Source organism: Ovis aries, chromosome 6 (assembly GCF_016772045.2).
Source record: "Ovis aries strain OAR_USU_Benz2616 breed Rambouillet chromosome 6, ARS-UI_Ramb_v3.0, whole genome shotgun sequence".
In the NCBI taxonomy this organism is placed as follows: Eukaryota; Metazoa; Chordata; class Mammalia; order Artiodactyla; family Bovidae; genus Ovis; species Ovis aries.
In genome coordinates this window covers 66,764,342-66,788,510 of record NC_056059.1, presented here as the reverse complement: position 1 = coordinate 66,788,510, position 24,169 = coordinate 66,764,342, and the positions used below count along the sequence as shown (strand labels likewise).

Sequence of the window (24,169 nt, the reverse complement as noted above, 5' to 3'; positions counted from 1 at the left end):
GGAGGAGACAGGAAGGACAGAGGATGAGATGGTTGGATGGTATCATCGAGTAGATGAATGTGGGTTTGAGCAAGCTCTGGGAGTTGGTGATGGACAGGGAATCCTCTGTGCTGCAGTCCATGGGCTTGTAAAGAGTTGGACATGACTGAACGACTAAACTGAACTAAACTGCCTGGGGTCCTAGTCTATAGTTGGGTGTGTCAGGCTCCTGATGGACCAACCTCTATGATTCAGCTGCCAGTGCTGGCGTGTGGGGACAGAGAGGCTAGGGTGATGGCTCTACCCTCTACTCGTGACTCAGCAGTATTGCCTTACTTCCTTGGCTGTCTGGTTTCCTCCACAGGCATTTCCCTCCACAGTCTCCTCCCTCACATCCCTTCTGTCCATCTCTCAGCAGTCAACAGTAGCCCTTGCCTCGAGATTGCTCCTCAATCTCTAAGCTCCAGCTCCCAGCCGCTTTGCCTTCTAGGGGCCCTGCATCCCTGGGTACATATGGCTGCGGTGAGGACTGTCTGATTCTCATTCCATTTAGGCTGCCACAGATCAGCTGTTCCACTCTCAGCCTTAAATGTTTCTACTCTGACTCAGCCAGTTGCCCCGATGTGGGGATCGGACCCCTGCTTCAGTTCCCCCACCCACTGAGGGCAGGTCCAGTCCTAGTAACACTCCTGTTCTTCCCCCTGGTTCTTTTGTCCTGCCAAGTTTTGCGTGGTTCTATATATCCTTTTCCTCTGGTCAGGCACTCCTGTCCACTGTCAGCTGGTGTCCTGCATGCACTTTTGTGTCTGAAGGTGTATTCCTGATGTATCCGTGGAGAGAGATGTACTCCACGTCCACCTGCTCCTCCACCGTCTTGTTCTCTAATAGTTTATTTTTTAGGATAGTTTTGGATATATAGAAAAATCAAGCATATATTACAAAGATATCTCATATACACCACGTCTAGTTTCCACTATTATTAACATTTTATACAAGTTATGGTACATTTGATATAGTTGGGCTCCCCTGATAGCTCAGGGAATCCGCCTGCATGCAGGAGATCCTGATTAAATTCTTGGGTCAGGAAGATCCTCTGGAGAAGGGATAAGCTACCCACTCCAGTATTCTTGGGCTTCCCTTGTGACTCAGCTGGTAAGGAATCCGCCTGCATTGCAGGAGACCTGGGTTCAACCCCTGTGTTGGAAAGATCCCCTGGAAAAGGGAAAGGCTACCTACTCCAGTATTCTGGCTTGGGGAATTCCATGGACTGTATAGTCCACGGGGTCACAAAGAGTCGGACACGACTGAGCAACTTTCACTTTCTGTTATAGTTGATGCACTAATCTCAGTACATTATCATTAACTAAATTCCATGGTTTATTCAGATTTCCTACGTTTTTACCTAATATCCTTTTTCTGTTCCAGAATTCCGTTTCATGTTTGTCATGCCTCCTTAGGCATCTCTTGCTGTGATAATTTCCCGTACTTTCCTTGTTTTTGATGCCCTCGACAGTTTGAAGAATGTGGCTGAGATACTTTGCAGGATGCTTCTCTATTGGAGTTTAAAATTTTTCTCCTATTTACACTGTAGTTATGGGTTTTGGGGAGGAAGATCTCAGAGGTAAAATGCCATTTACATCACATCATTTCAAGGGTACATGCTCTTAATAATATTTACTACTTGACATTGACCTTGATCACCTGGCTGAGGTAGTGTTTGTTAAGTTTTTTTCACTGTTAAGTTATTCTTTATTTATCCTCCTTCCATACTGTCTTCTTGGAAGGAAGTCACTGTTGCTCAAACTAAAGGAATTGGGTTCTCTCTCCTTGAGTCAGAATATTTACATAAATCTTTTGGGTTTCTTCTACATAGATTTGTCTCTTCTCTCCTATTTATTAATTTGATCATTTACTTATATAGTATGGACTCATGGATATTTATTTTATACTTTGGGTTATAATCCGGTATCACTTATTTTATTACTTAAATTGTTCCAGCATCGGCCATTTGGAGCTCTCCACTTGGTTCCTTTGTCCTTTTGATGTACTCCTGTCAGTGGAGGTGGATTTTATCTATTTGTTTTATATTATCTCCTTGTATTTTATATTATCTCCTTGTATTTCTGGCAATACAAGATGCTCCACATTCATCTTGTCAGTGTCCTGCTCAGTCCCAGAATCAACCATTTCTTCCAAAAGCACTGGTTCAGTTCACTGAAAAATGGGATTAGAAACCGAACGAGATGTGTGCTCACTGTTGTTTCTTTTGGGTCCTCTCAGCTGACGAACAAAAAATACATGCATGTAAACTAACCTTGTGTAAGCATATATCTAGAAATATTTCTTTATCTAATCGTCTGTATATTAAGCTGCATGTGAGTTCATCCTGATGCCTCCAACTCTAATTCATTAGCACAGGGATGGTTCTAGTTGGCTACCCTTCCTTATCCATAAATTCACATTCCAGCAGTGAGAAACCTGACTCCCACTATCCACCAGCCATTCGCTTAGTTGTTCAACTCCAGAATGTGCATAGCAGTATTCAAATTGTTAATCTGTACCCCTTTGATGGAGAGAACTGTTTTTTAGAAGGATATACTCCTTTTGGCTTTAGCCTTACAGACTTCACTCATTTCTAAGCCACTGAGGTCAATACCTTTTCTTCCCACTGCCTTCCTGAGGTGGTTGTATACATTTGTAATATGGTGAGATTTTTTTGGCCATACTCTATCTTCTTTATTGGGATCCTCCAACTTCTTAAATTTAAATTTGCATATATTAAGGTTTGTTCTTTGTGTTGAATGGTTCTGAGTTGTGATGAATGCCTGATGTCATGTTGCTGAGGGAGGTCATCAAGAGGATGTGACCACCTGTTGATCTGAGAGCTGGACCCAGGAAACAAGAGTCTCCTTACCCCTACCCCTGCCCTTGGAATATGCATTCTGCTTGCTTTTTCCACTGCCAGAAGCGGCCCCAAGGATCCTGCCTAGATATGATAATGAGGTATTGAGACTGCCTGGATGGTATATGTGACTAAACTCAGTTAAAGCTTCTGTGTTAACTTTTAAGATTTGGGTGGGTTGCAGAGATCGAGTTGCCCAGGACAAGTCTCGTACGTTGCCTTGTTTGTTGAAGCCATCACCTGCCACTCTGGAGAGGTTCATCTCTTTCTTAGTTCTCTCTTTGCCCTGTGTGGATGGGAGTTGGGGGGCTGGTTTCATATTGCACTTGAGGTTGTGAACTAACACATGTTCTGACTCTACAGAATAGTTCAACACCCTAAAAATGTTTTTATCAATTCATCCCTCTCCACCTTCCTCTGCTCCCCAGACAACTAGTGATTTTTCTTAAAGTCTTTATAGTTTTGCCTTTTTCAGAATGTCATGTGATTGGGATCATATGGTGTATAGTCTTTTCAGGCTGGCTTCTTTCACTTAGCAGTAAGTATGCTTTTCTTCCAGGTCTTTTTGCCTCAATAATTCATTTCTGTTTTCCCTTTGAATAATACCTCATTGTATAGATATACCACCATTTATACTCACCTATTGAAGGAAATTGGTTCTTTTCATTTGGGGGGCAGTTATGAATATAGCTGTTGTAACCATGCACAGGCAGGTGTTTATGTGGACATAAGTTTTCAAACTAATACCCAGGAATGTGATTGGTGGACCATTTTGCACAACCGTATTTAAAGTTGTAAGATACTGTCAAACTATTTCAAAGTGGTCATACCACTTTGCATTTCTTTCTTTTTTTAAAAAAAATTGTGGTTAAAAAACATAAACAAAAAGTCTACTCTTTTTAACAAACGTTTAAGCTTGCAATACATGTCGATGGTAAACAGTCTGCCTGAAATGCAGGAGATCCAGGTTTGATCTCTGGGTCAGGAAGATCTTCTGGAGAAAGGAATGGCTACCCACTCCAGTATTCTTGCCTGGAGAATTCCATGGACCGAGGAGCCTCGTGGGCTACAGTCCATGGGGTTGCAAAGAGCTGGACATGACTGAGCGACTTACTTTTTCACAGTATCGTTAACTCTACCTGCATTGCGGCACAGCATTGAAACACTGTCCCTGAACAGCAGCTCCCTGTTTCCCCCTCCTCCAGTCTTTAACAATCCCCATTCTGCTTTCTGCTTCAAGAACTGGACTACTTTTTGATATTTCATATAAGTGGAATCATGAGCCTTTGTCCTATAACTAGCATATTTCACATATTTACCATAATGTCTCCAGGATTTCCTTCTTTTCTGAAATGCTGAATAATATCCTTTTATATGTATATACGACAAAAAAATCCATTAGTCTATCAATGGACAATGAAGTGGTTTTTCACCTCTTGGCTATTGTGACAAATGCTGCAGTTAGCATAGGAGCACAGATATCTTTTCAAGAGCCTATTTCCAATTATTCTGGATAAATACCTTGACATTGTTGAATGACATGGTAGGTCTGTTTTTAAGAAATCTCCATACTGTTTTCCATAACCATGACATCATTTTACATTGCCATCAACAGTACACAAGGGTTCCAATTTCTCCATATCCTTGGCTGGTACTAGTGACCACACACACACACACACACACACACACACACACACACACCCACACCCCTACCTTTCGCTAGCTTCTTATATATATAATCCTTATAGTAACTCCTAAACATGCTACATATATGCTTGTTATTTTCTAGTTAAAAAAACTGGGTGGCCATTTATTTCTCCCATTGTATTACGTCGTCTTTGGGAAATAGTAGCAAAGTGTTGAATGTCTAAACCCTGTCACTCTGCAGGTCAAATCTCTGATGATACAAGTGCGGATTCTCAGTTTTTGCTGGATGGAAGTTAAAGCCATCTATCTCTAGGCTGGAATTTAAACTCTTACTGAAAAGCTGTTATACTAATCACCAATTAATGGATAAATGAGCTTCACACCTTTTGTCAGTTCATTATTTTATTGTCAACATATTATTATTTGTGAAGGGAGAGAATGAGTTCAGAAGTTGGAAGTCTTCAAATTAGGAAAGACTGACAAATAGGCCGACTCTACTATTCTTATTTACAGTGGAGATTTTTAAAAGAAAAATGACATAATGCACCTCACAAATGGATGCTATTAAAATTCATTTTAGGCATCATTTTTTAAATACAAGGAAACTTCATTTCTTCTTTTTAATTCCCTAATATATAAACACTTCATATGTTCAAATGTTTGTAAGGCATGTTATCTTAAAGAATATTAAAAAAAAATCAAAGTGGTATAGAAATAAGCTCCTGGAAAAGTGCTGGTATTTTTTTTCCCAATTGTTGGATAATACTGCAAATAATTTCTTCCAAGTAAAGGGATTTTGTTTTGTATTAAATTTTATAATAAAAGCTCCTAAACAATAGATTCAGAATTCTAAACATTTTTAAGGATTATAAAAAGATATGCCTGAAATCTTGCATGTTTTTAAACAGTACAAAGTAAACTTTTTATATGTAGGCATTTTTAATAAAAAAAGTTTTATTTGTGTTTTAGGAATTAACAGGCTAACATAAATTGTACATATTTACAGCAGTAAACTACATTTCAGAAGCTGCACAACGGCTTTTGTTAAGTATAGCTGATGGTTTTTGACACCAGCCTTGAAACATGTTTTCTTCCTTTCATTTGCTGCAACATTGAAAACCTTGTAGTACCAAAGCAAAGAAAACAGCAACTTATTTTATAGCAAAGCCACATTATTAACAAAATATTGAGTAAACTACAGTCCCTTGTGACTGCTAGGGTATGAGACTGTTAGTCCTGAAATCGAGAGCACAAGCATTTCTTGTGTCCATACCTGATTGCATGAAGTTGAGTTTGCATTTTAGAAGAATACACGATTACTCAATGAGTGATGAATAGAAAAAAGGCCATGAAGGGTAGAAGGGTCAGGAATCAGAAGACACTGAACCGCTTCTTAGTCACTGATTCACTGCTAAGAGGAAAACCTATTTCTTACATGTGTATAAATCACAGTCTACAGGCTTCATGGATTTTATCCAGAGATCATTTTTGAGAAAGCCTAATGTCAAATACTTTAAGCATGTAAAAAGGAATTAAGGAAATGGTTAGGATATTTAATCAAATCCCTAACAGAAAGGGTACAAATCAAGCACACTGTATGAAAGTTTGATTTCAAATGTATAAAGCAAACTACAGAAAATCACAAGTTTCATTAGAACAGCAGTTTCAATCAGAAAATACAGCATATACTGATACAAAATAGAAAGTTGAATTATAAAAGTAAGGAGTCTACCTTTTCTTTCTTGACATTGGTTAAACCTGTCTCACTGCATCAAGATTTTTATAAGTTTCCAGAAATACTCATTCTTGCCATTTAGCTTTTTAGTGGTCTGGTAGGTATACAAAATATCTGCTTATGTATGAAAGCAAATGCTTATGTCGAAAGAGCAAAAGAACATTAAAATAGTATAATTTATATACCTTTGTAATTAAAGTTCTGCCAGCTGAAAAATAGAGATGGAGAAAGGGGTTATTTACAAGAACTGTAATACCATTCAGGAAATGAATTAGCTAATTCCTGTTCAATAGGAGGATAGTAGACAATTCAGCAAAATGATTAGTGGAGACTGAAAAAAACACAAGGATCAAAACATGTAACATATTCTAACATATTTGGTGAGTTTAGCATAATGGGTTTTGAGAGGCAACAGAAGGTATGCATTTCTTTCTGTATACATGTAGCACCTGCTTTTGAAAGATCCAGCTATGTAGTACAGTGGGCTGTGAATTAAAATAGCAGGAAAGTTCAGCTCATGTTTGGATTCAATCAAGTTTTAGGTAGGGTGGTAGCCAAAGAGGTGTTCCATTGCTGGCAAGATAGTAATTTTCCTAATCTTTACCCTAATGAGTCCTGCTTTCCCAAACCTCTTGAATCATCATATAAAGATCTTTGCCTCAAGTTGAGTTTCCTTGGGTAAAATCAGAGGAGTGAAATAATTATCCAGAGATGACCGACAGCCAGGGGAATTTTCAAGCAAGCCACCCTAACCGAGATGAGTTTCTCTCAAAAACAGTTTTATTTGTATTGAGACGGTATTAAAGCTTCCACTTTACATTTTCATTAACCTTTTAAATGACATGACACATTATTTCACATTAGTTAGTAGGATTCCATCACAATGGCACAAAATGCTGCCTGGTGGTCAAAAACAAAAAGCTTACTTAAAGATGTAAAAAAAAAAAAAGTCCCTGTAAACATTAATATCATTTGGGATTTCCAAAACCCTCATGCAACCTTGACTTTGTAAGAATGCCACTTTATTTTTATCAAGGGAGTTATTGATCCTCTCTAAAATAAGGAGTTGAGCAACACAGTCAATGAGTATGTGCATAATCAAGGGACTTCCCCCTAAGGGTCTTGCGGACATTGTTGCAAAATACAAAATAGTTCAAGCTTTATCCAGTGAGTATTTCAAAAGATGTAGGAAATATATTAACATGAAATTGATTAGCTTTTAAAAAAAAAAGCGGATATACTGTAATTCAATGTAATTGGGGAAATATCAAGTGGAAAAATACATTATCTAGTAAAACTGGGATGGCTGGTTGCCACTCTGAGGTAAGGCTTGCAGATGATATTTTTATGCAAATAAGTAAATACTATATGTAACAGGAGACCAGGGAAGTTACTAGTTGAAAGGAGAGGAGCAGAAAAGGTATTTCTCTGCACATCTATTTTATGCAGTCTTGGGGGACAGTGGTGCATGTCAAGAACTGCCCATCCCCCTTAGATAGTTTTAAACCTTCTATTTATTTCTTGGAATTTGGTATGCCATACTCTGGGAGGATTCTCTAGAATTCACACTGGAATGTTCTGATTATGCAGTATAGTTACAGCTTCAAGAGTAAACACCTCATAGAATCTAAATTCAAAGCTTTTAATAAGCCAGCCTTGGGTAAATTAGGGGAAAACGAAACTTTGAATAAAAATTTCCTTTTTCCATAAAGGAAAAGCAGCAGTAATTATCCTAGGAAGTCAAGATCTGCCAGACTGGCAAGATCGAGAATGGTGGTGTTAGGATTTGTATAGTCATAAGCAATGAAAAAAATCTCAGTGACCACTTGGCACAGACCCTAACATGGATTCAATTGCAATTTTGACTGCATTAAAAAAAATCCATTTAGAGGTTGTAGACATGGGCTCTATGGAACTAAAAATAACTTGGAGGAGGGTGTAGGTGGCACGTGTCTCACAGGTATTGTATGTAATCCTGAAGTAAAGTCCCTTGGATTGCAAGGAGATCCAACCAGTCCATTCTGAAGGAGATCAACCCTGGGATTTCTTTGGAAGGAATGATGCTAAAGCTGAAGCTCCAGTACTTTGGCCACCTCATGCGAAGAGTTGACTCATTGGAAAAGACTCTGATGCTGGGAGGGATTGAGGGCAGGAGGAGAAGGGGACGACCGAGGATGAGATGGCTGGATGGCATCACGGACTTGATGGACGTGAGTTTGAGTGAACTCCGGGAGATGGTGATGGACAGGGAGGCCTGGCGTGCTGCGATTCATGGGGTCGCAAAGAGTTGGACACGACTGAGCGACTGAACTGACTGAACTGAACTGGACATCCGTTATGGAAATGTGCTTCTCTATGGCTGCATTTAGCAACATAAATTATTAAATAAGCAGGTACAGACTCTACCATGGACAGACAGTAGGACAGATGGTGTGATGATACTGGCCTGATTCACAATCCAACATAAAGGAGGGGCCGGGAGGAGACAAATCTGGGCATTGAAGGCAAAATGTAAAAATTCAAGCACAGCAAAGAGAACATTTTGGGATGATAGGTGACCCTTGCTTTGGAAAGGAAGGGAAAGCCTGAGGGTTAGCTTGCTTGAAGCTGAGGAAGGGGAATGGTGAGAAATGAAGTGAGCGTGAGTGATGAAGAAGACTGAGGTCAATCATGAATGAAGGATTCATAGGGAGCCAGGACATTTCCTCCAAGGTGTTAATGTTAACACCAGATAATACCCTCCAGATGTGGGAATTATGAGACCTCATAATTAGCATGACTGTATAGCTCATCTAAATGGGCAGTTTTGAGAATGAAATGAGCTATTAATAATTACACGTTGGCACTATCTCAAGCAAACGGGCACACTTCAGCTGTGGCACGAACTAGTCCTGCATGTTCCCTCAAGAGAATAATGAAAGGCTTTGTGTGAGGGATGGAGGAAGGATGGAGGAGAAGGTTTAAAAAAAAAGAGCAAGAATGTTTACTGGGCATAGTATAGAGCTGTTGAGAGGGGAAATTACTCTCTTTCCCCCTATTCTCCACTATCTTTGGACTGCCCACAACCTGGATCATCATGGTAAAAAGATTAATTCCAGACAGTGTAGTGAGTGGAAAAATCTTTGCCTTTGGAGCCAATAAAAACAGGCTGAATACTAACTCCATCAGTAACTAGTTATCAGATCTTGAGTTAATCACTTAGCCTATTTGAGCCTCTATTTCCAGATCCTGGTATTGTCATCATATTTACAACATTGTAGTGAAGGTCATATTAGGAAATTATGGGTAGGAAAGTATTTTCTGATGCCTTAGACCAATGTGTGACAGTTATTAGGTATCTAGCCAAAAGCCATTCTTCCATCTTTTTGTTAAATATTTTCCATCCCACCCCTTTGCCCCAGACGGGGGTGCGGTGGAGGGGTGGGCGTGGGGTGGGGGGGCTGGGAGTGGGTTGGGGTAGGTGGGAGCAGGGGTGGTTAATGTTGTAAACCAGTCATGATAATCCCATTCCTTTTACCAGAGACTGGTCCAGGAATGAGTGTGTACTCCAACCCTGGCAAATGGGACAAAAGAGAAAACTGTCGGGAGGCGGGGTGAGGTGTTTTGGGAAAGATGGCCTTGCTCTTAAAAAGAAACCCAAAGCAGAGCTTTCCTATATTTATTCCACTCAAGATGAATGCATGAGTGTAGCTACTTTGCAACCATAATGGGTGCTGATAACATACAGAGTTAAGAAGAGCTGGTTAGGGAAGAGACGGGTCCTAAATGACACCATTGGGCTATTGAAACAATGAATCCAGTAACTACCCTACTTCTAACTTACTGTTATATGAGATAATATTTTGATTGCTAAAGTTACTTTTAGTATCTTTTGTTAACTTGCTTCTGAATGAATTCTAATTGATATACATGTTAATAAGCACTAATCTCAACTTGGTGAAAATGTGAAGATTTAGGACTGCTTCTCTTTTTGAAAAAGATAAAATTAAATATGAAACCATCTCTAGGTAAAAAGTAGGGAAACCAGAAAAAGTAGTATTTGCTCACTTCTTTAAAAGAACTGATGAGTTGTTGTAGTTATTTAGTCCCTAAGTAATGTCTGACACTTTTGCGACCCCATAGACTGTAGCCCGCCAGGCTCCTCTGTCCATGGGATTGTTCAGGCATGAATACTGGAGTGGGTTTCCATTTCCATCTCCAGGGGATCTTCCCAAGGATTGAATCCACAGTTCCTGCTTGGCAGGTAGATTCTTTACCACTGAGCCACCTGGGAAGCCCCAGTGATGAGTACACCTGCACATAGGAAATTTTCATAGAGTATATGAGGTTGAAGGGCAGAATATTAAGTTAACTTTACAAAAAAGAGACTGTCTCCTTCATAGACTGGCCTACGATGATGGAAGGGAAGAATTTCTAGGCAATCTTAACAGTTTTGAATGGTCAGGGGCTCTCAGGAGAATCAGGGAAGTTGAGAGGTGGAAAGTTATCTTATAAAATAGGGAAAAAAGTTAAGATCATCCCAGTGCAGAAAGCTCAATGAGGATCTTGTTCAGAGATTGGAATGGGGAGGATGCATGCTCTAAAAAATATGAATAGCTAGAGATGCTGACTGCAATTCAGTAAGTAAATGCTCAGTTTTTGCCATGGCTGTGCCTAAAACATTTGGCAGATTTAATTATTTAAGTGGGGGATGAGAAGAGGTGGGAGAAGTGGGGCAAAGAGAGTGGATAACAGACCTGAAATCTTTTCCAACAGAGGAGCAGCTGTTTCTCGCCTGGGAACTCAGCCCTATCTGCTTATTCCCCTTACATTACAGCAATGGTGTCTAGGAGGGGAAGGGACACTGATGGGCGCTGTAACAGTATTTCTGCTCAGATGCGGCTTAGAAGTTGGCTTTTCCACTCAGGAGGGGCATTTCATGACCACCTCCTGACTGAATGAGAAAGAATGGTCTAAGGAGTCAACATCTTCCAGATATCGGGAAATAGAGAGCATGGTGATTATGTTATCTGAGACTCTCCAGTGCTATGAAAGGGCAATATTGTAGTGGGGATCATTACTAAAATCATAAAATATGTTTTTGCCACTTGCCTGAAAATTTAACTGTATATTCTCTCTCTATATATATATTTAGAGGAATATAAACAAGTTTTGCATTCAGTTCACTTTATACCAGATGGCTTACTCCCAAAGACATGAGACAAGGACTATTACTAAATTTGTGGGGCTGTGTTAGCAGGGGCCATGGGACTCCTCTATCTTTCTGGTAACCTCTTGTACAAACGCACCTCCCTAAAATTCCCTTTGAAATTTAGTTCTGGAAGGGGAATTGGAGGTCATCTGGTGATATGTCCAAAGTTACACAACTGGGCTGTAAAGTCAAGGTCACAAAATCCTAATTCCAAGGTATTTTCTGTTCACTATAATTTCCTTCTCCCCACCATGCAGCTCATTTGTACTTAACTTTTTAATGTTAGGCTACATATCACTTGGTATGTGTTTGGAGAACTTTCTGTTCTCGAAATGTAGAAATGTTGACTGGAGGAAAAAGATGTTCTACATATTTTATCAGGCCGCTTTAGACAGTTTGCATTATGACCTGTCCAATTACTAACTATATTTAATATCTGCTAGAAGGCTGAACGTAGGGTAATACATAGAAGTGGAAATCTGTAATGGGAATCAGATACAGAAGGGAGGAAATAGGTCAAGTTCCTAGAGAATAGCCTGTAACTGGTGGTATGCTATGTAAATGTTTAGACATTCTGGGAAGAATAATAACAGATTTTTAAATGGTGTACAATTAAGACTGAAGAAGTACATGAATAAACAAGTTTGGTGTAAAAGAATTGATACAGGGACTTCCCTGGCGGTCTAGTGGTTAAGAAGCTGCCTTGCAATGCAGAGGGCGTGGGTTCAATCCCTCCCCCAGGAACTAAGATCTCACATGCCTGTGGGCAAGTAACAATCATGCCACAACTACTGAGTCCATGTGCCACAACCAGCGAGTCCCTGTACCACAATGAAAGATCCCGCACGATGCAACAAAGATCCTGAGTGCTGCCCACTAAGACCTCATGCAGCCAAATAAATAAACACTAAAAAAAATAATTGATATAGTGTGAATCCCCCACATTACAACTGTAAGGAGATGGTCCTATCATCAAACTTTGGTGTAGATAATTTTTCTAGGTTTGAGCTAATGATTTTTATTTACAGTTTATTTTAAATCAGCCTGGGAGAGAGAAGGTTTAGGTTAACATGTGTACTCTTCATAAAAGGGGCAGGAAAGCAGAAAAGAGAAATGATCCAAGGCCTTTCAAGAGAGGCTGTCATGATTATGCAGCCTACCTCTACAGCCCTGTCAAAGGCAATAAGAGTCAGAATTTGGGGAAATTATTAACATTCATTGTTTCTATAGATTTCATTGAAGATCTGCAGTGTAAGTCCAAAGAAGCTTAAGCTTTCTGCTATTTACAGACAAGACAGCTTATGAGGATCTGGAAATGAAAAAAGAAAAATAAATGAACTGATTTCATTGGGTTAAGGCATGCAGCATGGTGGCAATGGCACCAGGGAGGAATGGACACAAAGGAGGTAATCTACTTTTCATTGCCAGACTTGCAAAATGCATAAACATATTATATTTGAACAATTTTCACCTCTAAAAAATTATAGTAGAAAATGTTCCCCCTTCCCTGCTTTTCTTCAAAAGGAAACCCAGGGAGAAGTAGGAGCCAGACTGTAATACTGGTTGCTCTTATTTATCCTTTGGCTTCTAACCCAACTGATTCAGAAACATACTTCCTTTTTCCCCCACACTGAATTCCTATTGAAGCCTTGGTGATGAATGCTAATTGCTCTAGGGTGTGCAAAGTACAGAGGCCAACTAGGAATGGTTGCCAGTCCCTTGATGTACCAAGAACTTTTGAAGTAGGAAAAATGAAACAAAACAAAGAACTGTTAGACTTCTTCAGTTTGAATAAGGGAATGCTTGCTTTGGAAAAATAAAAACAAACACAAAATGATGCATATCCTTACAGGCACTTGGTATTTTCTAGTTTGCAATTTGTCTAAGGAAAAGGATTTCCTTTCAAATGTTTGTGAAATTGCAGCCTCTAATAATGAAGTTTTCTGACAGTTCAGTTGATTTCAGTTATTTGGAACAAGCAGGATTTAGGCAAAATCATAATGTGTTCTGTACCTAGAAACTGACTTGATTAGTTTCAATAGGGCATTTTTCTTACTCCATCGATGGAGGATCCTAGGTGGTACATTTTGGAGTCAAAATGTCTCATGATAACTCCTTGCACTCAAAATGCTGGCAATAAAAGCCCTGCCTTGCTAAATTCCTACCTGGAAGAAAAACGTTGTTTGCCCTCAAATATTGCCAAGAAACCAATCTATGCCCCTCCTTGCTCGGGATTTCTGAAGACACCATCACCCTTTATGAGACTGCCAGTTTGCATGGAAACACATCTTATGGCATAAAATCCCACCATTCTGAAGGCTTTTTCAAGAATACCAGGACTTGGGAGAAATATATTTGAGAACATTTAATTACGAGATTCTCTCTTAAATTCGACTAGCACATACCAAACATATCTTTGACACAGCAGTTGAAAAAGACTTGTCTTAATACCCAGTCCATTTATACCAGCATTTCTTTTTACCTTTCAAAAACAGTGACATGGTTACCTCTGGATCTTTCAGGCTTGAGTCAGCCAGTTGGTGTTATCAATGTTGTTGGCTATCTCTTCCTTTTCTCCTTCCCATCATTTGTACATTTGACTGTTTACCCTGATCAACCATCCATCCATTTATATTCTTGTTAAAAGTTCTGGGAAACCTTGTGGAAGGAAAGAAGGTAGAAGCTAAAGCTATTGGTGCAAATGAAGCTTTGGATTCCCTGTGGATTTTGACCACATCTTCCATTCCTGACCCCCTCAAGAGCTTGGGTAATTCGGCATCTGAATATATGAGTAGCCATGGATGAGTGATAAAAACACATCTACTTTTCATGGCATAGTTCCAGGAGTTGCTCACTAAGGTTCTGCTGGTGTGCGATTCCCAAGGCCCATAGGGGTGCAGCCTTCTCGGCAGCTCCAGTCCCTTTCAGTGGGGTTGGAGCATGAGGCAGTGATCAGAGACACCTGGCAGAATCACACACCTGCATACACACAATGGCAGAGAAAGAGCAAGAGCTAAAAGGATTCTGGTTTGGGCCCAAATCACTAGTCATTCCACTTCATGAAAAAAAAAGCAAGTGCCTTTTAAGCTGACATTATTTACAAGGCTCAGAGTTTTCAGACATCCACCCAGAAGCAGAGGACCACCACACCACAAGGAACAGTTCAATGAACTATGTACAGAATTTACAAGGAAGTTTACATAATATTCTACATTCCATTAACAACTTCACCTCTGTGTTGACTGCTTTCAAGCATCTGATCTTGTTTGTTTTTCTGTCCTCTTCATCCCAGTAACTGCTGATTGAGCCAACATGAACAAATGCTTGCCCATTTCTTTACCCTAGCTCCTGGGATAAATATTTGATTATATTTTGTTCAAAAAAGGAAAAAAAAAAAACAAAACAAACTGTGGCACACCACCCTTTGTAAAATACTATTCAAAATGGTCCATATAAGAAATCTTGGAGATCTTTTCCTTCTAGCATTATAAATAGATCTTTTTTTTTTTTTTTAGTTTGTTTGTTTGTTTCACTTCGAAAATTTTGATTGAGCTCTTTCTGAAATGAATATTTATAAAGTAGTCATTGATTTTAGAAAGATGGGATTTAGTCAACATTTCTGTGTATTGTACATAGTGCTTTTTAAGGAAAGCCTATCCTTGGATCCATAAACCAAACTTTATTCTCTGCACCACATTTTCTCTTTGCATTTTCAAGATCCTTCATTGATTGTAATGCACAATAAACATGGCATATATGAAAATACATATCATCTAGTCAACAGAATTACCAACCAGTCTGCTGTTTCTATTTGGCAATGGAGAGGATGGAGGCAACAATCCTGGATAATTCAAGCCCAAAATATGTCTTTACCTGGGTCTTTGCCTCGCAAAGCTGGTGAATATAACGCACATGTCACCCCTGGTATTTTAAGTCAAGAAACTTGACTGGTAGAAATGAGTGTGTAGTCATCATTGTCAAATGAATGATGAGATTTCTGCTGGGTCCACACAGCTTAAGTCTATGACAATTTATATCACAGTTTGTAACATCGGGTCCCCTGGACATGACTGTGGCATGAGAGAGTGAGTCCATACAATATTTAGCCTCTACTGCCACTTGGATAATTTAGGAGACTATGGCTATTTTCATGGCTAAAAGAAAACAACCTTTAAACAATAACACCTCTAAAGGTAATGATCTGAATCTTTCAGGAATGGGGGCCAGTTTGAGGGTACTTAAGAAAGTCTAGCAACTTTTATGTTTTATGTCCATCAGTTTGGGTGAGACAAGGCAGACAGGCAGAGAAGAATTTTTTTCTGTGTACTGTTCAGCCTGGAAAGAGAGCAGGTGGGGGCCAAGGAGGAGAGGATTTGGCTAGGAAGTATCCAGATGAAGGAAGTGGGGACAGAGGTTATTAATTAGCAATAGGGCAGCTTTTCAATTTTTCTGGCGGTCATTGCCTCTAAAATCAGAGATATTTAACAGGATTTGTGTCTTACTTGTGTGCCTGTCTACATCCAGAGTGGCATACTTCAACAGCATTTTGTGCCTGATAATAGATTCAGGCTTACTAGTTTTACATTTTACAAAGGATAAGAGATAAGAATTCAAAATGTTCTTTTTCTCTCCGAGATTCTTTACATCTAAAACTACAAGCATCAAATTCTTCAGACTTTTAAGGCAAGATCATAATAATAAAATTATAAATTACTCAATCTTTTCCAAGAAGAGTGAGCCACACAAGTAAATAAATTGTTTTGCTATGGAACATGGATCAACAGATACTCAAAAACAGATTTCTGAATTAGCATTTCATCCTTAAACACTTTTTAAAAGAGTTTTTATATCAAAATGATTCATTCCTGTTAGGTGTCAGCCAAAAGTCTTCCTTCCTGTGTTTTAAATAAATGACTACATGGCTACATCCCACTCTGTTTGGACATTTCACTATGGAAAAGCATCTCTCTCTGTCAAGGACCTAACTAATCAGAGTTCTGAAATGGATCACTTCATCCCCAGAGGATGGAGCTTTCCTAGACCAGGGAACTATGACTGTACAACTGAAAACAAACAAAATTTGGTTCCCATGGCTGATTCATTTCCATGAAACCACTGAGATGATTTGTCCAATTAAAAGCAGTGTTTTTGTTTTCTTACTAACATATATTATCTATAGCATAACCATTTTTTTTTTTTTTTAAATTTGAGGGTTCTCTTTTCCTCTTGCTTTCTAAAAGAACATTTTATAACTCTCTCTCCTTGGATTTATCAGTGCACATTCAGCCTCCTCTTTTCAATTAAGATTATATATCTCTAGCAGCTGATGCTATTGTAAACAGGGGCCCTCATCAGCCTTAGGGAGAAAGCCAGGTCATCAAATGAGGCAAACCTCCCTATTACTACTTCAACTCATACCACATTCATAGATCAGGTCCCAAATTGCCTTTATGACTAGTCGGTCAACTTTGGGTTTCACTCAGTCTTGGAAATGAATATACAGAATTCTTATATACATACTCAGGCTGAACACACACTGCACAAAAATAATGAGGCTTTAATGACATAAATAAGCTGAATCTCAACTGTAGTTGGTTGGATTTAATTAGAATTTTGTGTTGAGCTCTTGAGGGAATACTCCTTCTATGATGAGCAAAGTAACCCATGAGCAGAGATAAGGCAGAAGCAGTAATGAAGGGCTGTCATCTAGGGGCTGTTGTAAATGTCTGAAGGCTCAGTGATGTTGTTATCTGTGGTTTTGCTGTTTTGAAGGTTTTCTTTAAAACAGAAATCTGGCCTTGAAGGAGAATGATACTAAAGTGGGTATATGTGCATTTCCTGACGCACTCATTTCATATGTTGGAATGCAGAGCTCAGAGAGCAGAGGCATACTGTGCTAGCTGAGAAACTAGCGCTGTGCAACTAGCTTGTCACCATTAGATACTGCTCTCTGGAAGGCTAAGAAATATATACTATTTGATTAAAGATTTGGCAGCTCAGGTAACTGCCCAGGCACCCTTTTCACAGCACATAAGTCTTGCCTTCCTCATGGAAAGGGCAATATTTTTCTCAAGCAAAAATTCTTGCCACTCCCTTCTTCAAAGCCCACCTGCCCCAGCCCCCTTTCTCCTAATCTCTGAAGGAGGAACTAGGACAATGTGATGCCATAGCTTCACGGCATGAGGTCAAGTGATTCCAGGCTAAGGAAATAAGTTCAGGGCTGCTCATTTGAAATAGTTTACAAAATTAGTCACTGCCCCCAAAACTCATTCTTAACAAGAGAAGAAAAATGTTCCCAATGGCTACCAGGTTGGATTCTCATGTTAATTTTTAAAATCTCCCTGGAGGTCTGAGAAGGAAGCTTTTTTCAGAATATCCAGCTTAAAGGTGGGTTGAAGATGGCAGGCTGAGTTTGTATAACCTGGGTTCCAGCTTGCCTATCTCTCCCTCTTTCTCTGTGGAGCAGGGACTCCTACAACGGACCTGGGGAAGATGGAGAGTGGAAAGGAATCTTCCTTCTTCTTCTGGGCTCCTTTTTGTTTTCCCTTCTTCCTGGAAATCTGTAACTTATCAATGGCTTTGTTTTTTTTCTTCTGAGATCCTGGAAATTGTATTGTTTTTTGGCAGCATGAGATTGTTACAGTTTACCAGGAGGCCATGCACACCGAGAGCTAAGCCCTCTTTTCATTTGCATTTAAAAAATACTAAAATCCAGGGCGACTAGAACTGCTAAAGATCTACCTATCTAATTTCTCTCTTTGTGTGTGTTTGTTTGTAAACATGGCAATTAACAAAGCTCTGAAAGAGCCAATAACCTGGACCACAGTAGACTGGAAAAAAATAGTTTTTGTTTCTTTTTGAAGTAAACATGGTGCAGTAATAAAATTGATATGCAAGACCGAAAACCAATTGGATGGCTGAATCTCTTACCTCAAAAAGCACAGCAGTATCGCTGCTAGGGACCTGTGGGGTTAAAAATCAAAAGAAGAGGAAAGAAGTCGTTTAGGAACCATTGGGACAGACCTTAGTGTACATAGTAAAGCCAATAAACGACGTTAAAAAGAGAAAAGGTGATGGGGAAGAACATTCGGGACCACTTGTCTATGGAATTCACGTCAGTCAAGTCGGGGATTTTGACTTTGAGCTGCGAGGCGCGTCTGCGGATGCGCCCCTTGCTGTGCGCGCCGTGCCGGTCCAGCGCGCGCCCGTACCCCTCACGGCTGCTCATTGGCTTGCGGTACTGGATGCTGGCGCTGTCGTAGGAGTACATGGTGGCCTTGGGGTCTCCCACGCCCGTGAGCACTTCCGAGCCGCTCGTCTCGTTCCTGATCTCCAGGGTACTGAGGAGAATGTTGCCGTGGGCGTCGACCTGACCGAGAGAAAAAGCCTCAGGCACAGCTGCCAGGACATTCGCTTGTTTTAGTCAACCTGCAGCTAATGATACTGAGTCGGGCTCATTACACTGTTTTGCTAGACATCTGGTTCTGCATGTCCCCTGGGTATCTATCTATCTATCTATCTATCTATCTATCTGTCTATCTATCTGTCTAAGCTTCCCAGGTGGTGCTAGTGGTAACGAACCCGCCTGCCAATGCAAGAGCCTTAAGAGACACGAGTTCGATCCCTGGGTCAGGAAGATCTCCTGGAGGAGGGCATGGCAACCCATTACAGTATTCTTGCCTGGAAAATTCCATGGACAGAGGAGCCTATAATCTAACGGGTGGGCTATAGTCTAAGGGGTCGTACACAGCTGAAGCTATTTAGCACATTTATCTATCATTTATCTACCTACCTGTTGTCCATCTACCATCTATTTATCGAATCCATCATCTATCAATCAATACAATCTACAGTTTGTTCTAATCCATCCACCCATCCATCTTTTATCTGGGCTCACAAAACAGTATGTGCATATAGAATACATACTGTTCATATATAGAGAATGTGCATATATGTGCATAGATATAGACTATATATATGCTACATATAAATTATGTGATTTTGCTTTTCAAGACTACCATTCATTGAGTCCATAGAAATACACTACATATAAAGCAAAACATGCCACATGTATGTGAAAAAACACCATATATGTGTATATATACATGGCATTTTTCCTTGTTACAAAAGTGAGACCTGGAAACATTCAAAACTAGAAAGCAGTCAGGAAACAAAACTAAAACAAAAAACTAAAAATTCATAATTTCACCTTCAGTGCCCATTATTTTTAATATCTTGCTAAACCTTTAGTCTTCTTTTTAATTCATTTATGCTTACAGACACAAGTTCAGCTAGTATATTTTATCTTGTAATCTACTTTTGTCAGGTAATAGTATAACCTGGTTAATAAATATTCCTCTGTGACATAATGTATTCATAGCCTAGATGGATAAACCACAACTGAATCAATCTATTTTTAGATGTTAAGGCTTGCTTTGCTTTCATACTATTAAATAAACAAAGCTGAATAGACAGCTAGTGGGAACCTGCTGTATAGCACAGGGAACTCAGCTTGGTGCTCTGTGATGGCCTAAGGGTTGGGATGGTTGGGGGTTGGGAGAGAGATTCAGGAGGCAGGGGATATATGTATACATTTCACTGATTCACATTGTTGTGCAGTGGAAACCAATACAACACTGTAAAGCAGTTATACTCCAATAAAATATGAATAAATAAAAGTAAGCCTGCAAAGAACACCTTTTAGCTAAATCTTTGTTCATACCCATCATTATTTCCTCAGACTAAATTGCCAGAAGTGGAATGGATTCATTGGTCGAAAGGATATGCTTGGCTATACTTTGACTTTTATCTTTCCAATGTTGTTCATTGTTGCTTCCTAGCATTCCACGGATACCTAATCCAGGTTTCCTGGGTTTTCTCTATGCTATGCCCAGACACACACTTTTGGAACTACAAGAATTGTGAATACCTTCGGCCTAACACGTTGTGGCTTTAACTTTAAACTGATGTACTTGAAAACTAACTTACCTGAAGGGGACAAGGCTCATTCATACAGATGAGTCTAAAGTACCTCCAAGGACAATATAGCAGGTAAATAAATTAAGTAAGTAAATAAATAAAAACTCTAAATTTAGAGTTATTAGCACAGTGCCCGACTTACAGTCAGTGCTCTATAAATGCTCTATCAATGACATTGACCTCAGTAAACACTGTTGAAAGGTTTTAGTAGGCAAGCAACAAACCTGGTCATGAAGAGAGATAGAGAAACCCTTGGGAAGAGGCAAATGGGAGAAAGAAAAGTACAGAAGGTGAGATGTGATCGTGGTGTATCACAGACAAGATAACTAAGATTTATTGTGTCCACCATGTACCTAGCATTATGGTAGATGCTTCACTACATTACTCATTTAGTCTTACAACACCCGGTCTCAAGTTTACACCCTGGTAGGTGTCAGACCTGAGATTACAACCCATGTTTTGTCTGATTCAAAGTTCATGTGGTTTTTGCTGAGAATGAACCATTTCACAGTCCTTGACCATCATCACATCCTGCAGTGAGTTTAGTGATGCAGTTGATAGATTTAAGCTTTTAGTTGGTTGGAGAGAGAAATGGTGATGGAATCTGGTCTCTGTTTCACTTTCATTCTCATCTGCCATCACTTCTCTCTGTGAAGCATTTTGCTGTAGTATAATGAGCCTCCCCACTATGCCCTCACCCAGGACATCTATTGCTTTCTTTATTCAAGGAATTATTATTATGTTTTGATATTGTTGTTAGTAACTATTATTTATTAAATCCTACTGTGTAACTTATCTCAGTATTTTTCAAAACACTATGAAATATATAACATTTTCCTAGTTCAGCAGATGGGGAAACTGAGACTCAGGTTAAGTAAATTGCCTAAGATTTAACAAAAAATAAGCAACCAATCTAGAGTTAAAACATAGAATACTCTTTATCTCAAATATCATTTTTTTCTCCTCTTTGCAGATTGTTGTTGTTCAGTCACAAAATCGTGTCCAACTGTCCTTTCTTCAAGGCTTAATTTAAATTTTACTTCCTCTGTGTAGTTGTGATAGTAACCTCAAGAATGCTCTCTCTCTCCCCCTCTCTCCCAACCTTTATTGACTGCCTACTATGTGCCAACTATAGTGCTAGGTGTCAAGGATGTGTGTATACACACACACACACACACACACATATAATATGTAAATTTATGGTTGAAAAAGTCATGCATGTGGAAGTTTCTGATACTAAAGAGGATAGCAAGGTTGAAGTGACAAAGAGAAAAGTCTTGGATTCATTAAAGAAGGGACAAGTACATTAGAAAATAAGGTAATGCATGTGACTTGATTGTGAAATAGTCAAGAGAATCATCAAACATGCATTTTGTCCTTGAGATAATAATCTCCTTAGAGATACAAGAATAAAACATCATATTGAAAGTGATAAAAGTTTTTAAGCAAATGCTCAATGGTATAGTATAGACCATGATCAGGGGTTCATAAAAGTGAGAAATCATTGGGTTTCACAGAAGGCTTCATGAGGACCTGGGGCTTGTATTGAATCTTAGAAGGTGGGGAGAGGACAGAACAAAGGACTAGAAGTTGAAAACTGTTCTCATCTTGGTTTTGTTATTAACTCAGTTTCCTCATCCATAAATGAGAGGTTTTCACTAGGTTATCTCATGGCTTGTTTCTAATTTTTGACAGACTTTGATTATGGAGAATACTCCAGGCAGAAGACACAGCATTCTAAAAAAATTTTTTTTTCTAAAATGGAATCACTTGATCTGTATTGTATGCATCATTAAGTTACATTATTATGAAATCCCTTTAAAGTAAACAAGTTTCTAGAATTTAGAATCAAGTGAAGCATACAGATGCTGCTCATTAAGCACAAGTCACTGCAAACAAGGTACATTTTATTAACATGTTTTGTTAACCTTGGTGCAAACTCAAAGGTATTAACCCTTTTAAATTGCATGAGGCTTATTAGTTTGTGCATATCCCTTAAGTATTCTGTTATTGGATAGAAATCATAGCTTTAAATGGTTTGACATATAAAATATTGAGTCCATTTCTGTAGCTACCCATTGAAAGCAGATTTCATTACTGTATAGTTAAATCAACATTACTGTGCTCTTTATCTAATAAATGTTTATTGAGTGCCTACTTTGTGTTGGGCACTATTTCAGACACTGATGAAGGAATCAGTTCCTCCACAAGAAATAGAGCATCACACCCTACACCTTAGAATTTAAAAATTGTTACTAATAAAGCTCCTTAATCTTGTATTCTCCTTTACAAACCCTGTGACTGGCCCCCATCTCCTGTGAAGTGAAAGTGATAGTTGCTCAGTCATGTCCAACACCAAGGGCTGTAGCCCAGGCTTCTCTGTCCATGGGATTCTCCAGGCAAGAATCCTGGAGTGGGTTGCAAGGCCCTCCTCATAGAGCAGCTTATGTATGTTTAAAGGGTCTCCCTGATAGCTCAGCTGGTAAAGAATCCACCTGCAATGCAGGACACCCTGGTTCAATTCCTGAGCCAGGAAGATCTGTTGCAGAAGGGATAGGCTATCCACTCCAGTATTCTTGGGCTTCTCTGGTGGCTCAGCTGGTAAAGAATCCACTTGCAACGCAGGAGACCTGGGTTCAATTCCTGGGTTGGGAAGATCTCCTGGAGACAGAAAGTCTACCCACTCCAGTATCCTGGCTTGAAGAATTCCATGGACTCTATAGTCCATGGGGTTGCAAAGAGTCAGATACGACTGAGCGACTTCCACTCTCACTTTCAAAGGTATCTCAGGCTAGAGCAGAACTCTTAATTCTCTCTCTTCTTGGTTCCCCCCACCCAATGTCCCACTAGAATATCACTCCAGGAGGGCAGGGACTTTGTCTTAGTCACTGTTTCTCCAGACTTGAGTAAAGTGCTTGGCACTTATATGCATGGTCAGTAAATATCTACTGAATGAATGGATGATAGTAAAGGGGATTAAGGGGAATGATGGTTAATCTTATGTGTCAACTTGACCAGTCTATCAGTTCAGTTCAGTTCAGTCGCTCAGTCGTGTCCAACTCTTTGCGACCCCATGAACCACAGCACGCCAGGCCTCCCTGTCCATCACTAACTCCCGGAGTTCACTCAAACTCATGTTCATTGAGTCGGTGATGCCATCCAGCCATCTCATCCTCTGTCATCACCTTCTCCTCCTGCCCGCAATCCCTCCCAGCATCAGGGTCTTTTCCAATGAGTCAACTCTTCACACGAGGTGGCCAAAGTATTGGAGTTTCAGCTTCAGCATCAGTCCTTCCAATGAACACCCAGGACTGATCTCCTTTAGGATGGACTGGTTGGATCTCCTTGCAGTCCAAGGGACACTCAAGAGTCTTCTCCAACACCCAGTTCAAAAGCATCAATTCTTCGGTGCTCAGCTTTCTTCACAGTCCAACTCTCACACCCATACGTGACTACTGGAAAAACCATAGCCTTGACTAGACGGACTTTTGTTGGCAAAGTAACGTCTCTGCTTTTTAATATGCTATCTAAGTTGTGCCCAGTTATTTGGTCAAGCACTTATCTAGATGTTGCTGTGAATGTATTTTGTAAATGTGATTGGCATTTTCAACCAACTACTGTTAAATAAGGAGATTCAGCTTGATGATCTGGGTGGCCTTATCCTATCCCTTAAAAGTTTTAAGAGTGAAAACAGAAGTTTCTCAGAGTAGAAATTCTGTCTCAAACCTGAAACAAA

At 39.6% G+C, this 24,169-nt stretch overlaps 1 protein-coding gene across 1 annotated transcript in view; it reads right to left on the bottom strand.

The window, feature by feature from the left end:
* Positions 1–4,912: 4,912 nt before the first annotated feature.
* GABRB1 (gamma-aminobutyric acid type A receptor subunit beta1) overlaps positions 4,913–24,169 on the bottom strand; it is a 447,299-nt gene continuing 428,042 nt past the window's right edge. Inside the window, exon 9 of the mRNA XM_004009810.6 lies at positions 4,913–18,823. Within this exon, the coding sequence (XP_004009859.1) occupies positions 18,479–18,823 (345 nt within the window). The 3' untranslated portion in view covers positions 4,913–18,478. The remainder of the gene's footprint in view (positions 18,824–24,169) is intronic.